The 18267-nt window shown below is 42.8% G+C and overlaps 1 protein-coding gene across 1 annotated transcript in view; it reads right to left on the reverse strand.

Moving 5' to 3' along the window:
* Positions 1-2910: 2910 nt before the first annotated feature.
* LOC311082182 (uncharacterized protein) overlaps positions 2911-18267 on the reverse strand; it is a gene marked incomplete at its 3' end in the record, with an annotated part of 42009 nt that continues 26652 nt past the window's right edge. The window contains exons 9-13 of the mRNA XM_084112921.1: positions 18067-18190; positions 6828-6969; positions 3532-3607; positions 3232-3382; positions 2911-2963 (exon numbers count right to left, since the gene is read on the reverse strand). Of these exons, the coding sequence (XP_083969047.1) occupies positions 2911-2963; positions 3232-3382; positions 3532-3607; positions 6828-6969; positions 18067-18190 (546 nt within the window). The remainder of the gene's footprint in view (positions 2964-3231; positions 3383-3531; positions 3608-6827; positions 6970-18066; positions 18191-18267) is intronic.

Consider the following 18267-nt stretch of genomic DNA (forward strand, 5'->3'; position numbering starts at 1 on the left):
GTTATCTCAGTATCGAACCAAACAACTTTTTTTGTCATTACCTGATCACATCCGTGGCTCACTTAAGTGACTGCATTTTTTATTTAGAAGTTTTATGTTTTGTTTTTAAAGAAAGTTATTTTTTATATATTGCGAATCATATCGTTTCAATTATACATTTTAAAGCTGTAATCACAATATAAGATTATCATTCTGTCAAAGTCTCATACCAGCGCATGCCTACAACTATCTGTATTTAGTTCATTATCACTGTGTATTTAAAAGGTTAGTTTACCCAAAAATGAAAATTCTGTCAGTAATTACTCACCCATGTTGTTCCACCCCCGTAAGACCTTCGTTCATCTTCGGAACACAAATTAAGATTTATATGATGAAATCTGAGAGCTGTCTCACTCCTCCATAGGCTTCTCTGTTATTGAAACTTGCCAGCCCAGAAAGTTAGTAAAGACATTGTTAAAATAGTCCAAGAATACAATGGCTGAACCTTAAGTTTATCAAGTGTCGAAAATAAATTATTTATTAAAAAAAAAAAAATTGTGCGCAAAACAAGCTAAAATAAAGACTTTATTCAACGTAGTGTAACAGCACAGCGCTTCTGTGTTGTACGTCAGAACGTAGGCTCACGATTGGCCAGCATCCCACACATGACCAGCTTTGGCCAATAGTGAGTCTATGCTCTGACGTACAACACAGAAGTTGGAAAAACTTGAGGGTAATTACAGATAGAATTTTCATTTTTGGGCGAACTAACCCTTTATGTTCCTCCTTGCATTCAGTACTTGGCCCATTATTGTTTGTGTGTTTCTGCTTCCAAATTGTCTCGCATCATTGCAGATTGTCTTGAGTTTATTTTGTGTTAGTAAAAACACTTATTTTTGTAGACTCTGTCTTTGGACTAAAACATGACATTAATGCTATCTGTGTTGGTGTGTTTTTACATTAGAGTGTGCATGTCTTTTTTTTTAAAAAGAAGCAGAATACATGCAGTGCTGTAAATTTTAACCGGTTGTTGGTGCAAAAGTATTCTAAAAATTGAAATAATTTGTCATAAGGAATTACGGTATAATTCTTGCCCACATATTGAAAAATACAATTTGCAATTCCTTTTGAAAATTTACTGGAAAAAACTTTCATACACTGGTAATTCAGAGGTGTTTAATTTGTTAATAATTGCAATTAAAATATTAAAGGATATTTACATTAATGATTTTTTCTTCATTCTCCTGCAGCTCTAGCTTCCAGGTTGTATTGCTGCTAACATTATTTAAATTCTTCTTTATTGCAGGTGCAGTCAGGCAGAATCCCCTTACTGGAAAAGGTCAACACATTGCCGACCCTCATTGGAGACTTCTCTGCACATCAACACACTTCTCAACTCTTTACCTTTCAAGTTTGCTTTAACTTTCTCAATTTCTCTTTAAAGTTCTCTTTACCAACTGTGATTTATTTGTATTACTCTCATTGGACTAATTAAACATAACATTAATACACGCTTTGATCGAGTGTTTTGAACTCTGGTGTAAAAAATTAGCTTTGAATGCTATTTATATTATTAATTTGTATTCTTAAATGTTTTCAACTGAATTCTACTTAAAATAAGTACAACTGAGTAGCTGTAATTATGTATTCTTAAATGTTTTCAACTGAATACTACTGTAATTATTAAATTCAACTCTGTTGCTGTAATTATATTTATTTTGATAAATGTTTTCAACTGAATACTACTGTTATTATAATTCAACTCTGTTGCTGTAATTATATTTATTTTTATGAAATGTTTTCAACTGAATACTACTGTTATTATTCAACTCTTGCTGTAATTATATTTATTTTTATGAAATGTTTTCAACTGAATACTACTGTTATTATTCAACTCTTGCTGTAATTATATTTATTTTTATGAAATGTTTTCAACTGAATACTGCTGTAATTAAGTACAACACTTTAGCTGTAATTATTTAAATGCTTGTCAAAATAAATAGTTTTGAGTGCATTTGTTGTTGAGTGTTTAATTTACCTGTGAGTTAATAAGACTTTAAATACTGTCAGCTGCATGTGGGCCACATAAGGGCCGTTAGATTTTAACAGAACTCAACCATACTAAAGTTGCATACCAGGCCCACATATGGGCCACATGAAATTGTAGTATTTGGCTCATGCTTGGTGGAGTTATGGCAGTCCTTTGGTTCAGTTCTGGCAAAGGAGATGTGGGCCATATCTGGGCCGGCAAACACAAACTAATCTGGGCCACAGCTCAGCTGTTTATCTGGCCCACATCTTTGCCAAAGGTAATTTGCTGACTGGGATTTCTGTCATTTTTTCTATCTGAAGCTTTGCCTGCATGCAACATTGACGGTCTCTGTGTTTAGCGCGAAAGCTCACGTAATTGCTGCCGGCTCAGGATAAAATTTGTGCAGGACAGTCGTGCCGTGTACCAGCTGCTTTGACGCGATTATCAGTTAAACTGACTCGCAATGTGTGCAATATCTCACGACCTCCCGAGTGTCCGATCCTGGTCCGAACTCGCACCGTGTACGCCCGCCTTAATGTGTTCATTCGTTTGATTTTCCAGCCACTCCTTTGTTTCTATGGTTACTGTTATTAGTTCATTCTGTTAAGGTCATTAACAGAACAGCTCCAAATATGACATCACGTGTTGTCATTTCGACTTCTGACTCATTTATACAGTAGTGTATGCATACAAACCTTAATTACTGTAAAAAAAAATTGAACAGTAGTTTATTACAATACATTGATGTAATATTTTGCTCGTATTTCCCACCCAAACAATGTGTTAAACAAATAGCATCCAATATCCTTGTCCAACGACTTGCAAATGCACTTTAAAGTCAAACCCAACGTATAAATAAATGTCACTCCAGGGTTCTTGAGGTCTAGTTTTGGTGTGACTTAAGGTCTTGACTCCAATTCCAACTTCTTACTAGAGGCACTACAAGTATTTCCTAGATAAACACACATCATCAGTCCACAGAAATCTTGTAGTAACAATAGTTTGGATGCAAGCCTTCTGATTGGGTCACTGCAAAAAAATGGTTTTGTTTTTATCACTGCAGACTCATGCAAAAGGGGAAAGTTACCCACCACACCACCTCAGGGTCCTGAAGGACAAATTATTTAAATAATACTCTAGTAGTACAACATACAATCTTTCTTGCTTAGATTAGTTCTAATATCACAACCTGGTAGCTGCACCCAAACTCTTGGACTCACCTTGTTGAAGTTCCTTTTTTACAGCCTCTACTCCTCCTTTCTTCTCAATGAAGTCGTAAATGACCTTAGATATCTCTTTGTCTTTGAGCTGGTCCTCAGTTATGCCACACATATCAAACAACTGCTTTAGCTCTGGGTCCACATCAGTCAACTGAGAAAAGACAAGAAGTGAACCATCATGTCAAGGTTCTGTCACTTCTGTCTAGTTCAATTCTTGGTTTTGTGACAGAGCTCTGACATTCCCGGTTTTGTCTCGTCTTTGTCTGAGTGCACGGTAGTGTGCTCGAGCCGTGCACTCACTTGTCTACATGCCTTGTTACGTGTGCGGGGCATGGTGTTTGGATCCCGGCACGTCGGTCTAGTTTGGTTTTCGGATCTGTGTCAGGATTCAGACATCCATGCTCCGCGTGTTTGTTTTCTGTTGTGAGCGCACAGGATGAGCTTACGCTCCTTCTTGTGTGCTCTGTCTTGTCGTGTGAGTGTGTGGTTTCGAGTTCACTCAGGCTGTACGCTCTTGTCCGCTCTTGTGTTTTGTGTAGCTCGCAGTTCGTGTTTATATTGGCCGCATGTCATGTTTTGTCTGTTTTACACTAGCTGTGTGCTGTGTACATGTTTTGTGTGAACACGTGGCTTATGAGTTTTCATTAGCTGCGTGTTCATGTCTCATTTTGTGCTTGTGCTTTTGTCATGTTTGGTGTGAGCACATGGCTTGTCATGTTTCCTTGTGCCATGTGCTCTCATGTCTATTGTCTAACCCCACCCACCTTTTTACCTGATTATTGGTTGCCCCAATAACTCAAGTCAAGTCAAGTCAAGTCCCCCTCTGGGTAGTTTTGTTTGTATTTCGTTTTAATTTTATTATTAAAATAAAGCCCATCAACTCTGCACTTGAGTCCTCGCTTCATCCCTCACCCAAAAACCTGACACATCAACAAATGACTGGAAAGAATCAAAATACAAATCAAATCTAAATAAAATCTGAATTAACTTCTGCTTCTTTTGTTGCAGTCCTCCTCATTTGTAAGTCATGCTTTTATAGTTCATCACATTAACTTTGGACATACATTATACTTCAAAAGTTTGGGGACAGTTTTTTTTAATTATTATTACAAAATTTCCTTGAGCAGCAAATCAGCATATTAGAATGGTTTCTGAAGGATCATGTCACACTGAAGACTGGAGTAATATTTCATCAAATTCTTCAACCAATGTGCTGCTTAAAGTTAATAATTATTTCCTCTGATAATGAAAAACTTCCCAGCATTCCTGCAGATAGTTACCAGCACAATCCCACCATAACCCAGAATAAATGCCCTTTATGTAATCTCTCATTCAGGGGAGTTAAAATATAGCGCACACAGATCTAATACACACTGCCAGCTCAATGAGTGAAATATGATCCTTGATTTTTAGGTGAAGGATTGCTTTGGATTATGAAGATATACCCCCTGCAATCACTTTGTATAAGAGATGACTTGAATCACATCCCGTCATGACCTCCTGACTGTGATGAAATCGTGTAAACAACTGCATCTTAAAATGACATGCATGTATCATAAATGCTAACATGCAGTGGTGGAAATACTTACATCAAAGCCTATGTTGGGATCCCATCCTACATGGCCAATGTGCCTGAAAAAATAAATAAATATAATAATATATATATATATATATATATATATATATATATATATATATATATATATATATCTCATCTTTAAAGGTGCTCTAAGTGATGTCACACGTTTTTTAGGCCAAAATATTTTTTGTCACATACAGCAAACATCTCCTCACCATCCGCTAGCTGCCTGTCCCCTGAACACACTGTAAAAAAACGCGGTCTCTCTAGACACCACAGGCTCCACAAACAGCAACAAAAACAAACTGGGCTCACCCGCACCACGAAAACATAACAAACTGTTCCAGCCAATAACTGACAAGAATTATTTGGGGGTGGGGTTTGGGGGGTTAGTGTGCGGATGAGGAGGAGGGAGGGTCTAGCTAGCCTCCATTTTGTTTGACAATACTTTGAACGTCAACAAGAAGTGACATCACCCAACATCACTTAGAGCACCTTTAACATGATTCCTGGAATACAGCCGCCAGATTATTACATCTGGGATATATTAAAAACAAGTGTCCATCTGATTGCACTTCCTATCACAACATAGTATTACAATATAGTACCTGGTATTAAAGGTGCAGTGTGTGATTTTTAGCGGCATCTAGTGGTGAGGTTTGCGAATTGCAAACAGACAGTCGCTCATGGCCCATCCTTCAAATTGAAAACTCTAAAGAGAAGCTACGGTGGCCGACGTAGGATCGGAAGATGTCGTCGTCTGAGTCAGCAGAGAGTAGCAAGTCAAGTAGCAAGTGAGGTTTCTTTATATTATATTTTATATTAAATTATATTTACTTAATTATTCAGTAAAACCACATGTTATTGCGATTGTTATTTTTACTTGTTCATCATTGTGTTAGTCTTTTATTCACTGACTTTACCAAAGCCTGTTTCCATGCTAGTTGGATAAGAGCATCAAAGCAGCTAGGTAAGGGGAAATAGCTAACGTTACGATGTCCGAGGCGTCGTTCAGACAGCATGTTTTGAGTCAGGAAGAGTCAGGGACAACCTGAGTATTCTGCTGCGTCTTTTTCTGCTGCTTCTCATTCAAGTTAGTGACGAAACGCGCTCTGTAGCCTGTTTGTTCACTGTCGGCTACGGTAGAAACATGACATCACAATATGTCGACCTTCATAGAAGGGGGTGGCCGCGGTTATGTACATATAAATGACTCATTCTAAGGTAATACAAAAACATAACGGTTCATTAAGTAAGGCCTTTATACACCACTGAAAACATAGTTATGGATCTTATATTGCATTTCTGTCAATAGATCCTCAGAAATATCATACATTGCACCTTTAAGATGGGTTTTGGTTGATCGGATAATAAGCGTACAATGCTAAATACAGGTGTAAATGGGGTCTTAAATTTTTTTAGCCTGTCCACTTTTGAGAAATTCCAGAGGTTGTTGAAAACGCATTTGACCGGATTGCGTTCGTCGTGTAAACGCTTATGTGGTCGAATGTGTTTGAACAGCCATAAAAGGCCACCTACTCTCCGCCTACTGACTTGCGTAAACATTATGGGAAGCGCACAAGGCAGACAGGATTTAAACTTTGTCTACTGAAGACCCAAGTTTGGTTTGAAGACAAAAACGTACCAAACACAAAGTTCTCTCGCCATTCCTGATTTATAACACACACTCACAGCGTTCTGCATGGTCTTGTGGCTATCAGAGCAGAAACAAAAGCTGCTGCTCTCCGTGTGTTTTTCCATCGTCTCCTTTCGCGATTGTATGTCAATTGTGTGATCTTATTGACCATTAGATCGAAAGATCTAAAAAAAAACCATACATTTACCCTGCCCTCAAAGAAATCAGGACAGAACAGAAGTGGTTGAAAGTGGTTAAAAGCGACGGATTAAAATGGCAGGTGTAAACAGGAATGTGTCTCCCTCGTCTACTTGTGATCGGATCGACCAAACGCATCTTAGTACCAATTCCATGTGGGTCTGAACATAAAAGTGAACTCACCGAAAATTGTACGGGCTGCTGATTTCAGCTTTGGATATTTTCTTCTTATTTTGATAATGCTGATTGTTGATCTCTGGGTTTTTCATGTCCTCCGTTGCCATTAGATGTGTTGGTTCTGAAAATCCTGATGGTCCCGATGGTCCTGGAACAGTCAACATCGAATTAATTTACAAATGATGCATTCACTGATGCAATCAAACACTTTTTTTATAGCCTGTTTATAACTGTCAGTGTCACGTTTTCATGGACTTTCAGTTTGTTTTCACCTTCATCACTGTCTTCAACTGTTTAGTTAATTATCAATATCATCATTACTTCAGTGTCTGCACCTGTCTAGTATAATCAGTTATTTTGTAATCATCGTCATCATCTGTTCTGTTCTCATCATCTGTGTATTTAGTTCTCCCTTCTCACTCTTCAGTTGTTGGTCAATGTTTGTGTTAGCACTCTGTTTGTGCACTAGCACACTGTTCCGTGTATTCTTCAGTTTAAATAAACAGTGGTGGAAAGAGTACTAAATAATTGTACTTAAGTAAAAGTATTGCTACTTAAGTGATAATTTACTTGAGTACAAGTAGAAGTACTGAAAAATAATATGACTCAAGTAAGGGTAAATAAGTATTTTGCTTAAAAACTACTAAAGTAATTGCGTTACAAAGTACTTTAGTATTATTTTTCTATGTTTACCCAAAATGGGGATATGATAGTGATATGGAGCGCTAAACACTCTCATGTCATATCTGTTTCATTCATACTGGAAGCCCAGTACACACTGATTCATACCTCACACAGAAAGTCCACAAGTGAGATTCATAGAAGTGATTCACTTATGACGTTTCAGGAAATGCCCATATGGATATAATAACATGCAAATAGAGTCATTTGACTGAAGAAACATGAAGACAAACACGTGATAGCAATATCTTAGGTATTTTCATAAGAATGATGTATGTCTTTAAAGGGATAGTTCACCAAAAAAGGAAAATTAGCCCCTGATTTATTCACCCTCAAGCCATCCTATGTGTATATGACATTCTTCTTTCAGATGAATACAATCAGAGTTATATTAAAAAATGTCCTGGCTCTTCCAAGTTTTATAATGGCAGTGAATGGCTAGAGAAAATTTGAAGCCCAAAAAAGTGCACCCATCCATGATAAAAGTGCTCCACTTTTACTCCAGGGGGTTAATAAAGGCCTTCTGAAGTGAAGCCATGTGTTTGTGTAAGGAAAATACCCATATTTATAACTTTATAATCTAAAATAACTAGCTTCAGCCAGACGACCGACCATACGCATCGATTTACGGTGGAAGACTAACCCCTGACTCGACGCACAACGTATATATATTATAGAAGAGGAGCTTCAGTTTGTTGCACAGCCCTATTTGTTTAAACCACGAGAGGCGTCTAAGCTTACGATACTCCTACATTCTACATCATACATGTGTCACAGGTTACTCTTGTGGCGCAAGTCAATTTGCTTAGTATGCGTACGATCGTCTGGCGGAAGCTAGTTATTTTAGATTATAAAGTTATAAATATGGGTATTTTTCAAAAACCCATGGCTTCGCTTCCGAAGGCCTTTATTAACCCACTGGAGCAATGTGGAGTATTTTTTTTTTTTTTATTATGAATGAATGCACTTTTTTGGGTTTTAATTTTTTTCAAGCCATTCACTGCCATCATAAAACTTGGAGGAGCCAGGACATTTATATTAATTATGTGTGAGTAAATCATGGGCTAATTTTCATTTTTGGGTGAACTAACCCATTAATGCAATGCTAATCAACATAGCCTGTATTATAGAATTTAATAAAATAATATATTCTCACACATGAAACCACAGAAGTAATTTCAAGTAATTTAGATTTTGAAGCAAAACATGATATTAAACTCATAGCCTAAATTGTAGTTTTTGACGGTATGCTAAGCAAACATACTAGCTTTCCCTGTTGTCAAGAGAAAATGTTTTATTACTAATCTTTAAAAGTCCAGGTAAGATCATTTGAATGTTTTTATTTGAATAATTTCATAATTGAAAGCAAAGAAGGTTAAGTGAAAGGTCCGATAAAAAAAGAGAGATGTAGTATGAATAAAAAAGTGCCAGTAAAAAAATAACAAAAAAAAAAAATAAGTGGGGTAAAAGTTTATTTGTATTGGTACATTCGTAAATAAATTTAAATGCTCTTTTATTTCGTTCTACCGAAAATGTGCTGGAAGCCTACATCTGATTGACAGACAAATCATGCTATCTTATTTCACTGTTGTTGACCGTTTTTCAGCTTTGTACAAAGTTTGCTTCGTACATTTAGTTTAACTGTATTGTTAAAGAGGGCGAGCTTTAACTTTCAGTTGAACTGTGTTATTTTTTTCAAGACACTTACATTGTTCTTGCTCCGTCCAAGCAATAACGGTGTCCATGTTATGAGCCGAGTTTTTTATTTACTTCAACTGCTCAATGCTCTGGTAATATCAATGGGATGACATTTTAAAATCAGAATATGAGCATAGCTCACTTATATTCAATAAAATATTGAAACGTTAGCAATACGGATTCTAAACACGAGCGCCAGTGATTGAATGTCAAAGCGCGGTTTGAGGTGGTCCGATTTAGGACCGGGGAGCCTGAAGCATAGGCTCAGCATAAACTCAGCAAAATCAATCACTAGCTAAGAAACCTTCCCATCTATGGATAAGAAAGCCTGCAGAAACCTTGAGAAGGCAATATAAAAGACTGCTCTGTCCCCCCTCCCCTGTCGCACTTGCTTCGCAGAGTAACCTTGTGTCACTGCTGTGTGGCAGCTGGGCCTATTCTTGCAAGAATAAATACTTTTTGAATGATCATTTGATTCAGAGTGTCTCTTATGCAGTGATGATTGTTTAATGAGAATTTTTGCCACAACAATTTGGTGTCAGAACAGTGGGATTCCTTGGAGGCTTTCTGGACCTGAAACGCAGACACGGCGATTGATTATCCTGAAGCATCAGGCTTCAGTCTTACCTCGCAGAATTGAGAGAGAAGAGCCGGCTGCATCAGGGCCAGGAGGACTCCACTGGAATTAAGAAAACGAACCCGTGGCAACAGAATATCTCTGGAATGAGACAGCTGTGTTGAATGTCACCGTCCACCAGTGTATTAAAAGAGAGGGAGTGATAGTGTGACCAGCGCAAGGTACGGAGGGGAGCATCATCACAATTCAAGAAGGCACAAGTGTAAAATTCGTCTGCAACCCGTTTCAAACGAACTGTCCAAACTGCAGGGGGGTCAACGAGGAGTACGCGACTCCATATTTTTCCGTGGCAAATGTGGCTGGGACGAAGTCATGGCGTACTACTACGACTACAATCAAGGACGCGACCCGAGATTCACAGTGTATGCAAATAACATGATGAGCAACAACAGGTACGGGATGACGGTCGAACTAAAGGAAGCAAGGCTTTCTGACCAGGGCAGGTATTACTGCGCCCTGGACAAGCAAGGAACTGACTGGTATGAGACAATAGACATTATGATAACTAAAGCAGAGCCAACAATGACAATGATTCCTCCTGTAATACCTGAACTTGAACCAGCAACAGATGAGGAGATGGTTTGGTTGGGAAACAAAGACACAAATAAAAGATCAAATGAATCCTGAGGTGCAAAAAGCCATGTCAAAGTGTCAAGGGAACAAAGCCTGTGCGCTGGCAGTGCTGCAAAAGGAGGAACTGGGGATATCAACAAACTGCTGGCTTTGTCTGCAAATGTCTCACGCCTTTAAAGCTGTCCCACTGACTGTAGCGACGACAGCCAAAGATACAAAGTGTCTGATTCCACAACAAATGACTGATGTGCTCAGAGCTGTTGCTGATTTAGAAAAAGGAAAGACACCGACGAAGCAGACTGCAGAAAACTGGGACCACGCAATACAACCATACCAACATAGCGATTCCACCTTTGAGAGTGACACATGTGCAAGGTGACGTGTGCGTTTGTTTGAATAAACCAAGACTGTTTAAAGTGGGGTGTTCTGACTGCAGGGTCAGAATCGACGTAAAGGACGGAACAGCGGACAATTGCACTGTGACCATCAACGGCAAAGAAGTCAGCTTCACATGCCCATTCACTGCACCGAACGAGACTTCACCAGCTGCAGTATGGGTGTGTGGCGACAGGGCATTTCATCGACTGCCTAAGAAGGGGTGGCTGAGGTGTTGTTATCCAGCTTTGATGAATGTGGGGACTTTTGTGTATCTACCAAATAAATTGATGGGGGTGGGTAGACAGAAAAGAGGTGTTAATATTTTACCTGGGGCATTGCCAAGTCACTATGCAGGGTACACGTTATCTGATCCATGGACAACACCAGGAGCAAATGTGGGGTGGTCACTTTTCTTAGGGGTGGGTACAGCGGTAACAATTAACAAGATAAATGGGTTATCCTGGACTGTACTAGCAATTACTAATAGCACAGAAAATGCTTTGACATTGATAAATGATGAAATGAGACAGTTAAGAGATGCACTGATACAAAACCGTTTGGCGTTAGTCACTGCTGTGCGGCAACTGGGCCTATTCTTGCAAGAATAAATACTTTTTGAATGATCATTTGATTCAGAGTGTCTCTTACACAGTGATGATTGTTTAATGAGAATTTTTGCCACAACAGGACCGAACAGCTCGTCCTGTGGAAGTAAGACACATTACTACACCGCAGAGCAGCCTCCTAAATCCAAAGCCCCATCTAGTATCTTATCAGTTGGCGCTGACAAAAAGGGGGTGCAAAACACGATGCAGGTATGTCTGATTCAGGCTGATCTCCCTTTTCTCTGCCAGCATGTGAAGGCTGCTGTACACCATAAAGTCCCGCCCTCTTTTAACCCCAGCAAATTTTACACAACATGGATTTTTTACATAACCGTTAAAGCCAGCAATATGATGCGGCAAATTTCCTGGGTTCTTTTAATGATGTTTCATAAAGTTTGGGAGGAGCACGTTCAAATAATCAATCCAATCAACTGAGGAAGCATATATATATATATATATATATATATATATATATATCAGACTATCCTTTTGAAGGGTTGGGTGAGAGGATGAGATATATATATATATACAGTATATATATATATATATATAATTTTAATGACTAATGAAACATTTGTGAATGAAGACTAATGAAGCCTAAGTTTCTTATGTTTTTCTTTTTCTTTTCTTTTTTTTCTTTTTTGATTGTGTGGTTAATATAACCTGGACATTAACAACCTGACCCAAGATTTTTAGAATTTCAACCTGTTTTTGAACCAACAGGGTTAGGTTTAAATCTGGGAATTTCGAGGTCTAGTTTTGGTGTAACTTAAGGTCTTGACTATTGAATTAAGGTTCTGACTAGAGGCACTACAATTATTTCCTAAATATACACACATCATCAGCTCACATAAACCTGTAGTAACAATACGTTGGGCCTTCTGATTTGTTCACTGCAAAAAAAATGGTTCTCTTTCATCATCTCGTTTCGAGATCCACCTATGGGAAGGGCATCCGTACCTGACCTCTGCAGAAGCATCCAATTGCACCAAGTCTGGCTAGACAGACAGAAGCGCGCAGCCAATGCTAGGTAAGGCCACACCCCATTACCTAGGCATATAACTTCTCCGCGCTCTGCTATTCCTCAGTTGACATTCGCTTCTCGCAATCTCTGCATTGACACAGTTCGGTTGGATTAACGTTACGCTGCTCACTTTCGAGTCTTCAGGAGGACATATCGCCAGATCAGCCTCCGCCAGACGTGAGTGACAGTCGTTTCTTCAGCCTATCCGCTGTGTTTTTTGCATCCGGAGCCGCCCGCGCTCTCACTGTCCTTCACCTGCTCCTCCTTACATGGCTGCCTGCCACGGATTTTTCCGAGTTCTTCACCGCTGGCCCACCCATGGCTATGTGACCACCTAAACCGCCGCTTCTCCGGGGAACAGCCTATCACGACGAGCCTACCCGGCCGCGTGTGGTGCTCTCATTGCCGCTAAGGACTCTCTCGTTCTGCGCGGTCTGCTTGGGCTTTACACGCTCAAGAAGCTTTGGAGAACCCGGAGAATTGCGGTCATTGTAATTGCTGTCCGTGTAACGTTAGCTTTTACTAAGCCCGGCTTTTAGTTGCACGACCCAGCGCGCCGTGCTCGGCCTTTCTGACTCGGATGGAGGACACTGTGATGATGACGCGCTACCGGGGGACTCCCGGAGCGCCACCTCTCTAAAATATTTGAGCTGACATCAGCCCAATCCGCATTCCCTGAAGAGGACATATTCGTGGGAAAACCTCACTTGTTGACGAACCGCCCGGTTCCGATGACGGGGATGACGCGGTCCTTTTAGCGTTCCCTAGGCTAGCGCTCACGCGGCTTTGCCTCAGTCCATCCTCCTGGAAGTTTGTGAGCGAGCGGCCGTTTGTCTCAACATTGTGTGGCCAGCTCCACAGGAGGAAACAACTCCAGCACGGATGGAGCGTCCCGCTAGACTGTTAACACGGTCTCACAGGCTTTGATGTGTTACGATTACGTGTTGAGGCTTTCAATTTATGCCTTCCTAGGAAGGCGGCCCCGAACGCAAGCGGCCTGCCTGTTGTTCGACCGTTGGGAGTATCGAGCCCGCTTTCACGGGCCACGAGCCCTCCGGATTCTCTCCCGGTCCCGGAACCCCTGTCCAAAAGACACAGGGTCTCCCGCGGACGGTCGGTTAATCCCGTCTCGTGGCTGCCCAGCCCGTGTGTTTAGTGACGCTGTCATGAGGAGAAGTACATAAGCAGTGTTACCACACCGCACGCACTTGGTTCCCCTCACCCAGTTATTAAAGGCTTCGGCCCCAGTGTTTTCCCAACACAAAACACATACATTACTAAACAACACATTTAACAAACTAATCAAATGAATTCGTGCAGATTTATATATCTGCCAACATAGAGAGCAAATCTCTCTGATCCCATGCATGAGTCCGTCCACAAGAGGGCGCCATTGCCTCACAAATCAACCAGTTGGGCTCACACAGCTCAGTTGCGGCTGCCCAGCCCATGTGTTTTAGTGGACGTTGTGTGTGGAAGGCTTCGGCCCCTGTGTTCCCCTACACAAAACACACACATTACTAAATAACACTTTAAAACAAACGAATTAAATAAATCCGTTACAGAGAGAGTATCTCTCTCCGTGGATATTATTTTTCTGCCTGCACTTGAGACTGCCCAGTTCATGTGTTCAGGAGATGTGTGTTTTTCCCCCACTTAAAAATCAGGGGGCAGGGAAAATCAGGAGGGAAAGTTTAGCACAGTGGACACCACACTATGTTCCCCTCACTCTGTCAATAAAGGCTTCGGCCCCAGTGTTTGCCCAACACAAAACACACAAAGTTACGTATCAAATGAATTCATTTTGGAGAGAAGACCTCTCTCCACAGAGAAAACTTCTCACTGCAGAGAGAGGAAATCCCTCCGAACCCCTGCATGTCGCCTCTAGTGTGCCCACTAGATGGCGCCTTTGCATCACAAATGAACCAGCTGGGCCCATACAGCCCGGCTCCGGCCCGAGCGGGGGCGCTCGCGAGTCACGAAGCGGCTTGGCAAGCCGTTTCAGCGCCCGAGTGGGTTTTGCGTACCGTAACCCAGGGTTACTGGCTGCAGTTTGCAATAAAACCTCCGCTTTTCAACGGCGTTCTCTCTTCTCACACAGAAGAAAACACCTCACACATTCTGAAAGAGGAAATTTCCTCCCTCCTAAACAAGGGAGCGATTCAGATGGTGCCACCCAATCTGATAAACCATGGTTTTTATTCCTGGTATTTTCATTATCCAAAAGGCGTGGCGCCCCCCGCCCTATATTGGATCTTCGAGTGTTGAACAAACATTTGAGGAAATACAATTTCAGAATGTGACACAAGGCTCTCTCGCCTGTGCCATAAAGCAGAATGACTGGTTCACATCAGTCGATCTGAAAGATGCTTTCTTTCACATAAGCATCTACCCTCCACACAGGAAATATCTTCGTTCGCCTATCAAGGCATTTGTTACGAATTCACAGTTCTTCCGTTCGGGCACAATTTGAGTCCCCGAACTTTCTGTCTGTGTGCGGAGGCGGGCGTGGCGCCCCTGAGACTATCAGTGCTGAGAATTCTGACTTGCATAGACGATTGGCTCATCATAGCCAAATCGAAGGAGAAGGTGTCGCCGGTCACCGGCCGGGTGCTCGCGCACATTACATCCCTCGGGTTCAAGGTGAATGCGAACAAAAGCAATCTGACTCCCAGTCAGAATGTCATTTTCCTGAGCTTGGAATTGAACTCAGTCTCCATGCGAGCGCGTCTCTCTCAAGAGCGCGTTCGCTCGCTGATGGACTGTCTGTCGCAGTTCAGAGAAGGGGCGAGAGTACAATATCGCGCATGCCTCAGGCTGCAGGGTCTCATGGCTTCATCTATCCAAGTTGTGCCATTGGGTCTCCTGAGAATGAGAGCGTTCACGAAATGGGTTTTGTCACTACATTTCAGCCCGATTCGCGATCTCTGCCGCTCGGCTAACGGTGACTCGGCGGCCCTGCGCCATTGGGAGAGTGAGAACTTTTACGCACGGGGAACCCCCCTCGGGATGGTTACGATGTGAAAAATTTTGACGACAGATGCGTCCTTAACAGACTGGGGAACCACCCAGGAAGGCAGAACGGTGAACGGTCTGTGGCTGAGCAGACTACGTTCAGCGCACATTAACTATTTAGAGCTTTTACCATTTGGAAAGCTCTGAATCATTTTCTGCCTCGCCTGCAGGGACATCCCGTTCTAGTACGGTGCGATAATACCACGGCAGTGGCTTATATCAACCGTCAGGGCGGCATGCGCTCGTCGAAACTCCACGCTCTAGCTTACAGGCTTTTGGTGTGGAGCAGACGGGTTTTTCTGTCATTACGCGTGACTCATGTTCCGGGCATTCTGAAAAGAGGCGCGGATCTGCTATCGAGGGGAAACCCAATCTACGGGGATTGGCGTCTTCACCCGCAGATAGTGAAGATGTTATGGATGAGATTCGGACAGGCAGCCGTAGATCTTTTCGCGAAAACCACCACTGTCCTATGTTCTTCTCACTAAAGGACGTCGACGCGCCCCTCGGGGCAACGCACTGGCCCACCCATGGCCCAAAGTGCGGCTGTATGCTTTTCCTCCCCGTGCCTGATAATTTCACACTGGCCAGGGTGAGAGAGCACGGCCTGTCTCTCATTCTGATAGCACCCAGGTGGCCCAAAGCCCCGTGGCTGGCAGAGATAATCCCTCTGTTATACGCCGAGCCATGGCGCCTCCCCCCTCACACGGACATACTGTCCCAAGCCAACGGGGAGATTTACCACCCCCACCCGGACAGGGTGGCTCTCTGGGCCTGGCCCGTGAGAGGACGAACCTAAATGCACTGGGGCTCACACCGCGTGTAATCGCCACTACTCAGAATGCCAGGGTTGTTTCCACACGATCCCTATATGGCTGTAAGTGGCAAGTGTTCGAAGGGTGGTGTGATGGGCGTGGTCTCACATCTTATCAGAGCTCGGTGCCTGATATTTTGTGTTTCCTGCAAGACCTCATGGAAAGAGGCAGGTCCTTTTCCACCATTAAGGTCTACCTGGCTGCGTTTTCAGCCTGTCATGTGGGTTTTGAGGGCTCCACCGTCAGGCAGCACCCTCTAACCCGCAGTTTTATGAAGGGTGCACGCCGCTCTTTGCCGGTCATCAGGAGATCTGTTCCAGAGTGGGACCTCTCCATGGTGCTGGAAGCGCAATCTCTGTATCCTTTTGAGCATCTGGGGAGTATTTCCCTTAAGCTGCTGTCCCTCAAGACAGCTTTGCTCTCGGCCTTGGCATCTGCTATACGGGTCAGTGAGCTACATGCGCTCTCGGTTCACCCCTCGTGCGCCAAATTCTTCCTAAGATAAGGTTTCCCTTAAGCCTAACCCGGCTTCATGCCGAAATGCTTCCCTGCGTTCACTTCGGAGGTTTTGGAGCTATCCGCTTTTCACCCTCCACCCTTTGTCTCCCCGGAGGATCAGGGGCTGAATGCTCTGTGTCACGTCCGTGCTCTGCAAGCATATATGACCAGGACCACTACCTTGCAAGAGCGACCAGCTCTTTGTTTCAAGGGCTCCCTCGCACAAGGGGAGTCCCATTTCAAAGCAATGCCTCTCACATTGGCTTGTGGACGCTATACTATGGCTTATGAAGCAAAGGGAGTGCAGCCCCCAGGGGGCATCAGAGCTCATTCCACAAGGGGCTTAGCCGCCTCTTGGGCTTTGTTCAGGAGAGTGCCACTGCAGGACATCTGCTCCGCTGCCAGCTGGGCCTCTCCTCATACCTTTGAGCGTTACTACCGGTTGGATGTCACCAGAACCTCGGTGGCACACTCGGTCCTAGGGGTAGGGTCCTCTTAGCCCTTTCCCACAGCCCCGTTGGGTTAACCAACGAGGAGTGAATGGGCCGGCTGGCCATGTTCATTCCTGTCACCAAGCATTCGCATTCCTTCTTGGGTTTAGCTATGTGCATTGGTGGTGCGGGGGCCATTATCATGTATGTGTCTCGTGCATGTTTCATGCCTTGCTTGTCCACAGCAGTTTAGCGTGGCGTCACCCTTGCAGGGTCATGTTTGTGGGACGTGTCAGGCACCGCCTCTCTGAGGTGACCGTCCTTCTCTGGCCTTCAGAACCTCACTGTGAGTGTATTGGGCAATCGGGGAGCTGTCCATGTCTCTCCCATAGGTGGATCTCGAAACGAGATGATGAAAGAGAACAATAGGTTACTGTCGTTACCCCGGTTCTCTGAAACATCGAGTGGAGAGATCCACCAGCGTTGCCCCGCTTGCCGCACGAGAAGCGAATATACTTACTGAGGAATAGCAGTGCGCGGAGAAGTTATATGCCTAGGTAAGGGGGTGTGGCCTTACCTGGCATTGGCTGTGCGCTTCTGTCTGTCTAGCCAGACTTGGGGCAATTGGATGCTTCTGCAGAGGTCAGGTACGGATGCCCTTCCCATAGGTGGATCTCTCCACTCGATGTTTCAGAGAACCGGGGTTACGACAGTAACCTATTGTTTTGTTTTTATCACTGCAGACTCATGCAAAAGGGGAAAGTTACCTACCACACCACCTGGACCAATTATTTAAATATTACTCTATTGTAGTACAACATATCATCTTTCTTGCTTAGATAAGTTATAATATCAAAACCTGGTAGATGCACCCAAACTCTTGGACTCACCTTGTCGAAGTTCCTTCGAAGCAAGGTCAAAAATGACCTTCGACGCCTCTTTGTCTTTGAGCTGGTCCTCAGAAATGCCACACATGTCAAACAACTGCTTTAGCTCTGGGTCCAGGTTATTCAACTGAGAAAAGACAAGAATTGAACCATCAACAAATGACTGGAAAGAATCAAAATACAAATCAAATCTAAATAAAATCA

This window comes from Abramis brama, assembly GCF_963993115.1.
Source record: "Abramis brama genome assembly, chromosome: 4".
Lineage (NCBI taxonomy): Eukaryota > Metazoa > Chordata > Actinopteri > Cypriniformes > Leuciscidae > Abramis > Abramis brama.